The 12,151-nt window shown below is 36.1% G+C and overlaps 2 protein-coding genes across 6 annotated transcripts in view; both read left to right on the top strand.

The window, feature by feature from the left end:
- Nucleotides 1–8,473, top strand: part of tmem169b (transmembrane protein 169b) — a 10,494-nt gene extending 2,021 nt beyond the window's left edge. The window contains exons 1-3 of one of the 5 annotated variants that reach the window (XM_016531175.1): nucleotides 866–955; nucleotides 2,931–3,269; nucleotides 7,751–8,473. In XM_016531175.1, coding sequence (XP_016386661.1) covers nucleotides 3,014–3,269; nucleotides 7,751–8,349 — 855 coding nt within the window. In that variant the 5' untranslated portion in view covers nucleotides 866–955; nucleotides 2,931–3,013 and the 3' untranslated portion in view covers nucleotides 8,350–8,473. Of the gene's footprint in view, nucleotides 1–865; nucleotides 960–1,243; nucleotides 1,294–2,930; nucleotides 3,270–7,732 lie in introns of those variants that run through there. The other 4 variants (XM_016531171.1, XM_016531173.1, XM_016531174.1 and 1 more) reach the window with 4 other exon arrangements.
- Nucleotides 8,474–11,735: 3,262 nt separating this feature from the next.
- The window catches only part of LOC107722704 (X-ray repair cross-complementing protein 5-like), a 24,739-nt gene continuing 24,323 nt past the window's right edge, over nucleotides 11,736–12,151 (top strand). The window contains exon 1 of the mRNA XM_016531178.1: nucleotides 11,736–11,767. Coding sequence (XP_016386664.1) covers nucleotides 11,750–11,767 — 18 coding nt within the window. The 5' untranslated portion in view covers nucleotides 11,736–11,749. The remainder of the gene's footprint in view (nucleotides 11,768–12,151) is intronic.

Genomic DNA, 12,151 nt, shown 5'->3' with positions numbered 1-12,151 from the left:
ACTTCGCGAGATTTAGACAAACGTTAACTGACGCTTACCTAATCTTTTATCAGAATAATTTTCAAAAAAATTAAATCATAAATATGGCATTTGCTAAATAAGATATTAATGACGACATACACGGTTACCTAATCTTTTATCAGAATAAAAAATAATAATTTTCAAATAAATTAAATCATAAATATGGCATTTGCTAAATAAGATATTAATGACGACAAAATTAATTACCTAATCTTTTATCAGAATAAAAAATAATAATTTTCAAATAAATTAAATCATAAATATGGCATTTGCTAAATAAGATATTAAAAGTAAATAAATTAAGTATTTGGTTATCTATCAGAATAAAAAATAATAATTTTCAAAAAAATTAAATCATAAATATGGCATTTGCTAAATAAGATATTAAAAGTAAATAAATTAAGTATTTGGTTAGCGCGTCATAAGGCGAGTCGTTACTTGTTTTATGAATAAATAATTAAGACGATTTGACCATGTTCCGTCAGTAACATAAAACTTTTTATTCGCAACATTTTATGTACATTTTTACTTGCATTTATTTATTAATTATTTGACTAAATACGCATTTATTTTATTAAAATAAATATAAATCTTTATTTTATACACAAATATACATATACACAAATACGCAGAAAATGCTATTTAAAAATAAATATTTAGAATAAAATATTGATGAGGATAAAAGTAGTTCACTGGACTGTCATTGATCGTACGTCTCTGAGATCAATTTTATATACCGCTGCTTTAGCTAGAGGAGGGGCTTCGATTTATCGTCGTCTGATTGGACGGGACAGACGTTGCAGATTCAATGGGCGGGGCTTGCGTTCGTTGTGGCCCAGGCGCATCTGCATGGCGGCTGCCTTTGGACAGCAAACTCAGCTAAGCATTTCATCGCAAGAGTTTTCACAGCTGTTCTTTCATGCATTTGCATCTGGTAGGTAAGAATGCAATTCTTATGAATTACGCAGGAGCTTCTGGTGGTTGTGAATAAGACGTTTGTTACAGTAGATCCTGGTTTGGGTGTGATTAAACCCAGAGCGGATCAGCTGAGAGAAAAACAGCCTCCGCCTGGCTCTCAGGCATTAACGTTACAGAACACTGATTCCGAATAAACACTCATCTCAGAGGGGTTCAAATGAAGGTTTTTAGTTTCATATGCTGTTTTATTAAAACACAGTCTTCTGACTGTGTCTCCTGTATGTCTTTGTTTCTCTGACAATAGAGCTGAATGAACGGAAGGGTGTTGTTGGCTACACAAAAGCTATTGTACATGTCAGTGTTATTTTAATATTCTTTTTAGCATTTATTAATATTTTAAATTAGGTTTTATTTTTATATTTTCAGTTTTCATTTAAATTCCTGGTTAAGTTTTAGTCATTTTGTGATGTGCTCATTTTGATTTTTTTATTGTTATGTGCATTAGCAATTTTGTTGTGTTGTCATTTTTATTAGTTTTTTTAATATAATTCTATTATCTTTATTTCAGTTTTAGTCATTTTATTACTTCAACCTAAACTTATTTTATTCCAGTTAGCTGCCAAGGCAACATTTCTAATTAGTACTTTTGTCATTTTCATTAGTTTATTTTTTCCTTTTAACTTTAATTTATCTTTATTTCAGTTTTAATAATTTTAGAACTTACCTAAACTTACTTTCATAGTAGTTAATTGTCACATATCTAATTTTATGTGCTTTTGCATTTTTATTTATTTTTGTTATATAAATATTTCTATTTAACTTGAATTAATTTTATTGCAGTTTTAGTAATTGTAGTGCTTCAACCTAAACTTGTCTATGTAATTCTTAATTTTCTAATTAATTCTAATTAATTCCTAAACATTTTAAATTTTAGTTTTTGTATGTGCTTTTATCATTTTTGCTTGTTTTTAATATTTATATTAAGCTTTAATACTGATAATACTGTTAATACTAATAATTTCTTTTTATTTCAGTTTTAGTAATTTTAGCACTTCAACCGTACCTTTTCTGATTAATTCTTCATTTTCAAATTAATTCCAAGTTCTATTTCTATTTCTAATTTTACTTTAGCTTTGTTTCAGTTAACACATTTCTTTAACATTTTTTAATTAACAGTAACAACACTGACACATGTCTGCTATTATTGCTCAGTAAAAGTATTAAAACTTAATTTAATGCACGTTGACCCCTATAGTGGGGCATGTTGTCACTGTGCTTTTGCATTTTTATTTATTTTTGTTATATAAATATTTCTATTTAACTTGAATTAATTTTATTGCAGTTTTAGTAATTGTAGTGCTTCAACCTAAACTTGTCTATGTAATTCTTAATTTTCTAATTAATTCTAATTAATTCCTAAACATTTTAAATTTTAGTTTTTGTATGTGCTTTTATCATTTTTGCTTGTTTTTAATATTTATATTAAGCTTTAATACTGATAATACTGTTAATACTAATAATTTCTTTTTATTTCAGTTTTAGTAATTTTAGCACTTCAACCGTACCTTTTCTGATTAATTCTTCATTTTCAAATTAATTCCAAGTTCTATTTCTATTTCTAATTTTACTTTAGCTTTGTTTCAGTTAACACATTTCTTTAACATTTTTTATTAACAGTAACAACACTGACACATGTCTGCTATTATTGCTCAGTACAAGTATTAAAACTTAATTTAATGCGCGTTGACCCCTATAGTGGGGCATGTTGTCACAATGTGAACCTGCTGTTACACTGTGACTACATGTATGATTTAGAAAAAATATCTTGCCTCATAATTAATATACTCTTATAAACTCTCTTGTATACATTTATATACTTTACCTGTTAGTTCAAGTCAGGCAAAATAATGTCATGTTTTCCTTATTTTCCTGTTTGAGTGAATGCATGCCAAATATCAACTGTGCATCATGTTTCTCTCTCATTCTCACAGGCTTATCATGTTTGGATGGAGTAAATAGCATTCTCCAGTCTCGCTGAAGTTGTAGCTCCTCCCAAAGCTTGTGAGACACTAACATGGAGCAGCTCAGGTCTGACAGCCCTCAGCTGGAGTCTGTAAGGTCAGAGGTCACTGAAGGGCAGGTGGATGAAGGAAGCAGCAACACTAGCACTCGAAGGAAGAGGAGAAAGCGAGAACACCGGCCGGAGTCCATCATCGTCTACCGCTCTGATCCAGAGAGAGCCGCTGGTGAAGACCATGGAGGAGATAGTGAGGGTGGAGAGAGGAACTCTGAAGAGGGAGCTACGTTTCTGAACAACCCCAGCAGTGAAGGTGAAGCATGCGATCTAGTAAGAAAAGTATTTGGACACATAAGCCACTTCGCAATGCCTTCCATTACAAAACAAAATATCAAAATCCGTTACGCTCACAAAAAATAAGTCCGTTTGGTTCCAAATTTTAAATCAATAAACAATATATACACTGCCTGACCAAAAAAAAAAAAAAGTCACCATTTGAAATTAAATAAGCAAATACTGAAGAGTCATTATTGCAGTGATTAATATGTTTCTGGCATGTTTTGCAACAATTCATTTAACCCTAACTGATGCCGTGCGTAGCTTTGTCAGAAGTCATGTAAGTCATGTACAGATTCCAGGATGACAGTGTCAAGGTTCATCAGCCTCAGTTTGTGAAACAGTGGTTCAGTGAGCATGAGGAATCATTTTCATGTATGAATTTGCCACCACAGTATCCTGAGCTTAACCCTACTGGATGTGCTGAAGGAAGTTGACTTTACAGAGATAGGGTTTGACTCTCCCATTATGTGACGTGACATGTGGCATATAATATGGCCAAGTATGGTGACCCATACTCGGAATTAGTGCTCCAAAGTGCACACACACAGCAGTGAACACACACACACCGTGAACACACACCCGGAGCAGTGGGCAGCCATTCTTGCTGCGGCGCCCGGGGAGCAGTTGGGGGCTCGGTGCCTTGCTCAAGGGCACCTCAGTCGTGGTATTGAAGGTGGGAGAGAGCGCTGTACATTCACTCCCCCCACCTACAATCCCTGCCGGTACGAGACTCGAACCCGCAACCTTTGGGTTACGAGTCCGATTCTCTAACCATTAGGCCACGACTTATCCATACAAGATCTCGAATCCATACAAGATCTCAATTAAAATTAATGTAATTCTTGATGGAAAATAAATGTTCAGAATCAGAATGCCTTTATTGTCATTACAACGAAATTCAGTGCAACTCAAGCAGAATACAAAACACAGAATAAAACACACAACAAGCAACTTGACATAGCGGCAAAAATAGATAGATAGATAAATAAATAAGCAGTAGAAAGTATATTGCACAATCCCATGTGTAATATGTGTTGCTAGGGGTGTGCGATATATATCGTCTGCAATAATAATATCGTAATTGTTGTTTTAACGATGTGCGATTTGACATTATCGAATATTTTGTAAAAACCATTCAAAACACCCCTACAGAGCCAGGCATACATTACGTGAAGTCTAGACTAGTGCGCGTGCGCATGCATTTAGAGTGCGTTCTTTCACTGCGTGATTCAGTCTATTAAAATACATTTAGAATGATCACAAATTCAAGACATGGGGACAGAAAATTTATAAATTTTTACCACTTCATATAGTTAATCAATTTCACATGAAGAGTGCCGTTTTTCTCCAAAAAATGGCCATGATTACAAGTGTGATATTGATTTGTTTTACAACAGTTCAATAAACTGGAATTGAATTAAGAAACTTACGTTTTAAGTCAAGTCACCTTTATTTATATAGCGCTTTTAACAATACAGATTGTGTCAAAGCAACTGAACAGCATTAATTAGGAAAATTGTGTGTCAATGATGCAAAATGACAATAGTAAACACTAATTTTTCAGTTAAAGACAGTTCATCATTGAATTCAGTGATGTCATCATCAGTTCAGTTTAAATAGTATCTTTGCAATCAAATCAACGATATCGCTGGAAATGAAGTGTCCCCAACTAAACAAGCCAGAGGCGACAGCGGCAAGGAACCAAAACTCCATCGATGACAGAATGGAGAAAAAACCTTGGGAGAAACCAAGCTCAGTCGGGGGGCCAGTTCTCCTCTGACCAGACAAAACCAGCAGTTCAATTTCAGGCTAGCAAAGTCACATTGTGCAGAGGAATCATCTGGTTCCTGTGGTCTTGTCCCGGTGGCCGTCTGAGACAAGGTCTTTACTGGGGATCTGTATCTGGGGCTCATCTAGTTGTCCTGGTCTCCGCTGTCTTTCAGGGCTGTAGAGGTCCTCTCTAGGTGCTGATCCACCATCTGGTCTGAATACGTACTGGATCCGGGTGACTGCAGTGACCATCTGATCTGGATACAGACTGGATCTGGTGGCAACGGTGACCTCGGAATAAGAGAGAAACAGACTAATATTAGCGTAGATGCCATTCTTCTAACGATGTAGCAAGTACATCGGGTGTTATGAGAAGTGTTCCCGGTTCCGGTTGACCTAATTAATGCAGCCTAAAAATCCTTTAACGGATTTGAATATTAGAAGCGTATTAGTGTGTTATGTGTAAGCCAGGTTAAAGAGATGGGTCTTTAATCTAGATTTAAACTGACAGAGTGTGTCTGCCTCCCGAACAATGTTAGGTAGGTTATTCCAGAGTTTGGGCGCTAAATAGGAAAAGGATCTGCCGCCCGCAGTTGATTTTGATATTCTAGGTATTATCAAATGGCCAGAGTTTTGAGAACGCAGCGGACGTGGAGGACTATAATGTAACAAGAGCTCGTTCAAATACTGAGGTGCTAAACCATTCAGGGCTTTATAAGTAATTAGCAAGATTTTAAAATCTATACGATGTTTAATAGGGAGCCAGTGCAGTGTTGACAGAACCGGGCTAATATGGTCATACTTCCTGGTTCTAGTAAGAACTCTAGCTGCTGCATTTTGGACCAGCTGGAGTTTGTTTATTAAGCGTGCAGAACAACCACCCCAGTGATTAATATGTTTCTGGCATGTTTTGCAACAATTCATTTAACCCTAACTGATGCCGTGCGTAGCTTTGTCAGAAGTCATGTAAGTCATGTACAGATTCCAGGATGACAGTGTCAAGGTTCATCAGCCTCAGTTTGTGAAACAGTGGTTCAGTGAGCATGAGGAATAATTTTCATGTATGAATTTGCCACCACAGTATCCTGAGCTTAACCCTACTGGATGTGCTGAAGGAAGTTGACTTTACAGAGATAGGGTTTGACTCTCCCATTATGTGACGTGACATGTGGCATATAATATGGCCAAGTATGGTGACCCATACTCGGAATTAGTGCGATATATATCGTCTGCGATAATATCGTAATTGTTGTTTTAACGATGTGCGATTTGACATTATCGAATATTTTGTAAAAACCATTCAAAACACCCCTACAGAGCCAGGCATACATTACGTGAAGTCTAGACTAGTGCGCGTGCGCATGCATTTAGAGTGCGTTCTTTCACTGCGTGATTCAGTCTATTAAAATACATTTAGAATGATCACAAATTCAAGACATGGGGACAGAAAATGTATACATTTTTACCACTTCATATAGTTAATCAAGTGAATTTCTGCCACCTACTGGCGGTTTTAATTTCACATTCAAAGTATCTTTTATTATTTAAATAATTTCAAATATCAGTATTCAACGTTTTATGTTTAATATATCAAAACATTATTTATGCATTTGTAATCGCAGGTTAAATGCATTCATGTCTTGTATTAAACAGTGAGTAAATGCATCTAAATGCCTCTTCAGACGCAGCTTCTGTGTTTTGCATTGCAAAGATGAATTGATACTGATTTCATTTGCTTGGTAACAGCCCAAATGTCGTCTTATTCTAATTCACTGATTAAATGTAAGAAATTTGACTCAAAAGATAATGCACACTTTTAGAGAAAATGGCTTTATAAAGGTAAAAATGCCCATAAAATGTAAAAATCAGTTTAAACTTATTGGAAAAGATTCATTTCTATCAGTGTGAACTGACCACCACACAGAATATGAAGAATATGAAAAACTTTAGGAGTCAGCTGTCCACGGTAGTCCTAAAGATACCAGCACAATAACACACTGAGCAAAATATTGTCTAATTATCGTTATCGATAAAATCCCAGAAAATATCGAGATATTATTTTTTGTCAATATCGCACACCCCTATGTATTGCACAGGACAAAAGTTGTGATGTTGCATAACATTGTCGAAACAGTGGCACAATGAAAGCAAATATTATCAAATCTAAAGGTGGCCCAAAAAATGGTGGCTAAATATTAGTGTGTGCAACCTTTTTTGGAAAGGCCCATCCCAACGACTTTTAATAGGGTTAAGGCCAGGACTCTGTGGCGGCCAATCTTTCACAGATTGAGGCTGATGAATCTTGACATTGTCATCCTGGAATATGTCCATGGGTACTGTTGCCAAACATAGAACATGCCAGAAACATATTAATCACTGTAAGAATGATCCAATCCTAAAATCTTAAGTATTTGCTCATTTAAATTCAGATGGCAACTTTTTTTGGCCAGGTAGTGTATTAATACTTTAATATCCTAATGATAGTTGTCATAAAAGAAAAATCGATAATTTTGACCCATACAATGTATTTTTGGCTATTGCTACAAATATACCCCAGCGACTTAAGACTGCTTTTGTGCTCCAGGGTCACATATGAGGAATGCATTAAAAATACCGCAGCACTCCGGATTCTGTCTCATCCTAAATTAAATGTCTTGGCTTCATCAGGTTGGGCCGTGCCTCCAGACAGCCACTACGTGACGCTCACCGGGACCATCACGCGCGGAAGGAAGAAAGGTCAGATGGTGGACATTCACGTCACGCTCACAGAGAGAGAGCTGCAAGAGATGGCCAGGTCAAAGGAGCATCTGGATGCCGAATGTGACGCTCGCGAGGGATCGAGCCGCTCGTGTGGTTTTGGGCTTTCTCAGGGTCCCCACGTCGTCCTGTGGAGCCTCTCCTGCGCTCCCGTCGTCTTCGTCCTGTCCTTCATCACCTCGTTTTACTACGGTACTCTCACTTGGTACAATATATTCCTGGTGTACAACGAGGAGCGGACGTTCTGCCATAAAATCACGGTCTGCCCGTTCCTCATCATCTTCTACCCCGGGCTCATCGTGGCTCTGTCGCTGTCGCTGGGCTTGTACTCGGCCGTGGCGCAGGTGTCCTGGGCCTTCAGCGAATGGTGGCTGTCGGTCAGGGATCTGGAGAAGGGTTTCTGCGGATGGGCTTGTGGGAAGCTCGGATTGGAGGACTGCTCTCCGTACAGCGTGGTCGAGCTGCTGGACTCGGACACCATTTCTGGGAGTCTGCAGGGAAAGTCGCTGCAAACATCCTCGGTGTGAATAGAAATCATCCCGAGATTTTCTCTGATGGTTACACAGCCCTGCATCTTCTGCAAAAAATGCCTAGAATTGGCTAATTTGATGATGCTGAGTTCAAAATTATCAACAAAAACTTTCCACCATATAGTGTTTTTTTTCACAAAATAGGGATGATTTTTTTTAATGTTTCCGTTTTAAAGTAATAGTTCTCCCAGAAATGAAAATGTTCTGAAAATGTACTCACCCTCAGGTCATCCAAATTGTAGATGAGTTTGTTTCTTCATCGGATTTGGAGAAATGTAGCATTGCATCAGTGTCTCAGCAATGGATGCTCTGCAGTGAATGGGTGCCGTCAGAATGAGAGTCCAAACAGCTGATAAAAACATCACAATAATCCACAAGTAATCCACACCTCTCCAGTCCATCAGTTAACATCTGGAGAAGACAAAAGGAGGTTTTGCTTTAAACCAGTGGTCTCAAACTCAATTCCTGGAGGGCCACAGCTCTGCAGAGTTTAGCTGGATCAGGTGTGTTCGATTAGGGTTGGAGCTAAACTGTGCAGAGCTGTGGCCAATGCTTTAAACCGTCGCTTTTGGCTAAAATACGAGTTCATAATCCATAATAACGCTTCTTCCAGTGAAAAAGTCCTTCTCCTGTTGTCTCTCACATCAAAATCCAGCCACATATTTGTTTAGAGCTGTTTGGGCTTGTAAACGGTGCTTGATCTGTGCAGATTTCTCTCCTGATTCAGACCAAACATTTTTTCATTGGAGGAAGCGTTATTATGGATTATGGACTTGTATTTTATCCAGAAGCAACAGTTTGAAGTTAAATCGTCTTAATGATTGATTTTATTTTTTATAAACATGCAGCTTTTTGGCAGATCCATTGGTGAGCCAGTTAAGTAATGCTCAATTTCTCCAGATCTGATGAAGAAACAAACTCAACCGCATCTTGGATGGCCTGAGGGTGAGCACATTTTCAGCAAATTTTCATTTTTGGGTGAACTATTCCTTAAATGACAAAAAGAATGCTTCAGGATGTATTGTTTAACTTACAATCTGCGAAGGATTGTAAAAAAATGTTTAAATAGTCAGTCAATTTAATGGCAAAGAACTTTTACTAAATAAGCAAAATCTGTAATTTTCTGTGGCTGTTGGGGTGTAGTTAAACACTTATCTAGATGTAGCAACATCTGGGTCATGTTTGCATTTCTCTCTAGCTATAATCAGGATTAGGCGGAAAATAATGTCATGCATCTAAAAAAAAATGGGCTGAGAATTTAACAAATAGTTGTAATTGGGCTCAGTGGAGGACAGGAATCATGGTTTTGTGCATTGTTTAAATAGTCAGTCAATTTAATGGCAAAGAACTTTTACTAAATAAGCAAAATCTGTAATTTTCTGTGGCTGTTGGGGTGTAGTTAAACACTTATCTAGATGTAGCAACATCTGGGTCATGTTTGCATTTCTCTCTAGCTATAATCAGGATTAGGCGGAAAATAATGTCATGCATCTAAAAAAAATGGGCTGAGAATTTAACAAATAGTTGTAATTGGGCTCAGTGGAGGACAGGAATCATGTTTTTGTGCATTACAAATTTTTGGATTTCATCCAGCAAATATAATGCAGGGTGGTGTTATTGGTCCTGGGCCACCTGGGACTTTTATTTTGTTCTTCATATTTAGTCTCTTGCTTACCAAGAAGATTTTTTTGTTTTTTGTTTTTTTACAGTTTCCTGTTTTCATATCATAAGGCATTCATTCTTTCATAAGCAGTACATTTAAAATATTTATTCTTTGCTATTGTTTATTGGCACTTGGCAGGTATTAATTTTGGATCCCGGGCCAAACTCTAATTTGTTTCACTTATTTAGTCTCTTGCTCACTAACAAAGTTGTTGTTTTTAACTGCATTTTTTCATATCGTATGTCAGACATTTTACTTTCATAAGGCGTGTATTTAAACTATTTATTCTTTGCTCTTTTATTGTATTTATTTTAACAGTTTGCATGTTTTATTTTTATTAAATTTTTTTCTGTAAAGCAGATGGGAGGAGAAAAGGCTTTTCCTAACCCCCTGTAAAATGAAGCCATATATAATCATATGCAAATGAACTGTGAGATTCTTTGTGAGATTGTGAGAAGCCCTGTGTATTCTGTGAGTAGTTTTATTTATGACGAGCCCCAGAGATTTTAATAAACAAACACAAAAGGGGCAAATGATGTGCAGAATGTTGTGAGTGTGTGTATATGGGGGCTGACAATTATTCCAATATTATATTCATAACCAGTACAAAGATTGTGTCTTGGGCATCAAAAGAACATTTTAAATCACTGCATATCAAATGCATTATGAGAAAATTATTAGTTGGTTAGTACATTTTTCATCAGTGGTTTACATTTGTCTTTGTTTCTCTTTGATTTAATCGTTTGAACTTACAGTTTGCATTTATATCGTGCAGTGATGCTCAAAAGAGATAATAAAATTCATATTCCTGTATTTGCATGTCTGGTTTGTGTGTCTGTTGTGATCTACAAAACAAAACATGTTGAACATCCTTTGCAGAATTTATAATGTAGGAATTTCACAGATGACTTACAACTAAATGGCTGAAAAACGTATTGTAGGAAAGTCATAATAAAAATATGTTTTTCCTTTCACTTGCTCACCGGGTTTATTAACCCTCTGATGCATGAAAATATATATATATACAACAATATATATATATATTTTTTTTAAACAATTGACATTAACGTCTATGTAATCCATAGGCAGTTTATGAACCTAAAATAGCATGCTTTGATGAATCATGATCTCTCCTAGAGCATATATATTCGTTCAGTTTTTGTCTTTATAAAGTCATGCACAACAATCACATCTCATTTGAATACATGCATGTCCGTCCATCCATGTGATTTGCCCTGCAGAGACTGTCATGATTATCATAAGTGATACTTAAGAAATCCTCATATATCCAGTCATAACACAATCTGACAGATTATACCTGGATAGGCCTATATGAGGATTTCTATAAACACGTTTGACCTACACTGAACATGTTTCATCTTGTGTAAGAAAAATCCTTCTACAGACGACGTCTTTATGTCTTTTTAGAGATCTCTGCAGTGTTAATTGATAAGTGCCACTGAATATTACAATGTTTACTATTCACTTTAACGTAATTTTGCATAATCTCTGAGGGCTTCACTTTTACAGGTTGAGGCAAATCACGAGACCGTTTACGTTTGCGTCTTCACACTATGTTTAAATTATATTAAATCATTTATCAAGTGTCCTGGCATAAGGGAACACAAAGTTTTGGGTTTTTTAATCGTTTTGTTTCTCTGTCTGAGGCGGAACCTTGTATCATCCGCTCATTTACGCACCCGGAACAATAACAGACGGAAACCAGAGAGAGAGATGGCGCGAGCAGCGAAGGTACTTCCGTTATTATTCGTTGATCATAAGCTTGTGTTATTATTATTGATAATAAATAATGCGTATTTACTTTTGTACTACTTAAATTTCATTGGACATAATTAACTTTTTGGTTGGTATTTATGCACATTTACACACTGTAGAAAGTTTCACTCGCTCTTGTTGAAAAAATGTAGAAAACAAGTGTCATGCGTTATTAAAGTATCTTTAAGTATCACTGAATGTTCAGCTTTATCTCAAATGTGTTCCCCATAGAAATCCGTCGTAGAAATAAAAATAAGCAGGTTTGTAATACATTTGAATAATAAAATTGCTGTCGTACAGGAAGAGTTAATACTAAGAGCTTAAGAAAAATATCTGATGTGCTATTGTTTTTTAATTTCA

This window comes from Sinocyclocheilus rhinocerous, unplaced genomic scaffold, assembly GCF_001515625.1.
Source record: "Sinocyclocheilus rhinocerous isolate Xijiao unplaced genomic scaffold, SAMN03320098_v1.1 scaffold1806, whole genome shotgun sequence".
Taxonomy (NCBI): Eukaryota; Metazoa; Chordata; class Actinopteri; order Cypriniformes; family Cyprinidae; genus Sinocyclocheilus; species Sinocyclocheilus rhinocerous.
This window is presented reverse-complemented; position numbering and strand designations above follow the sequence as displayed.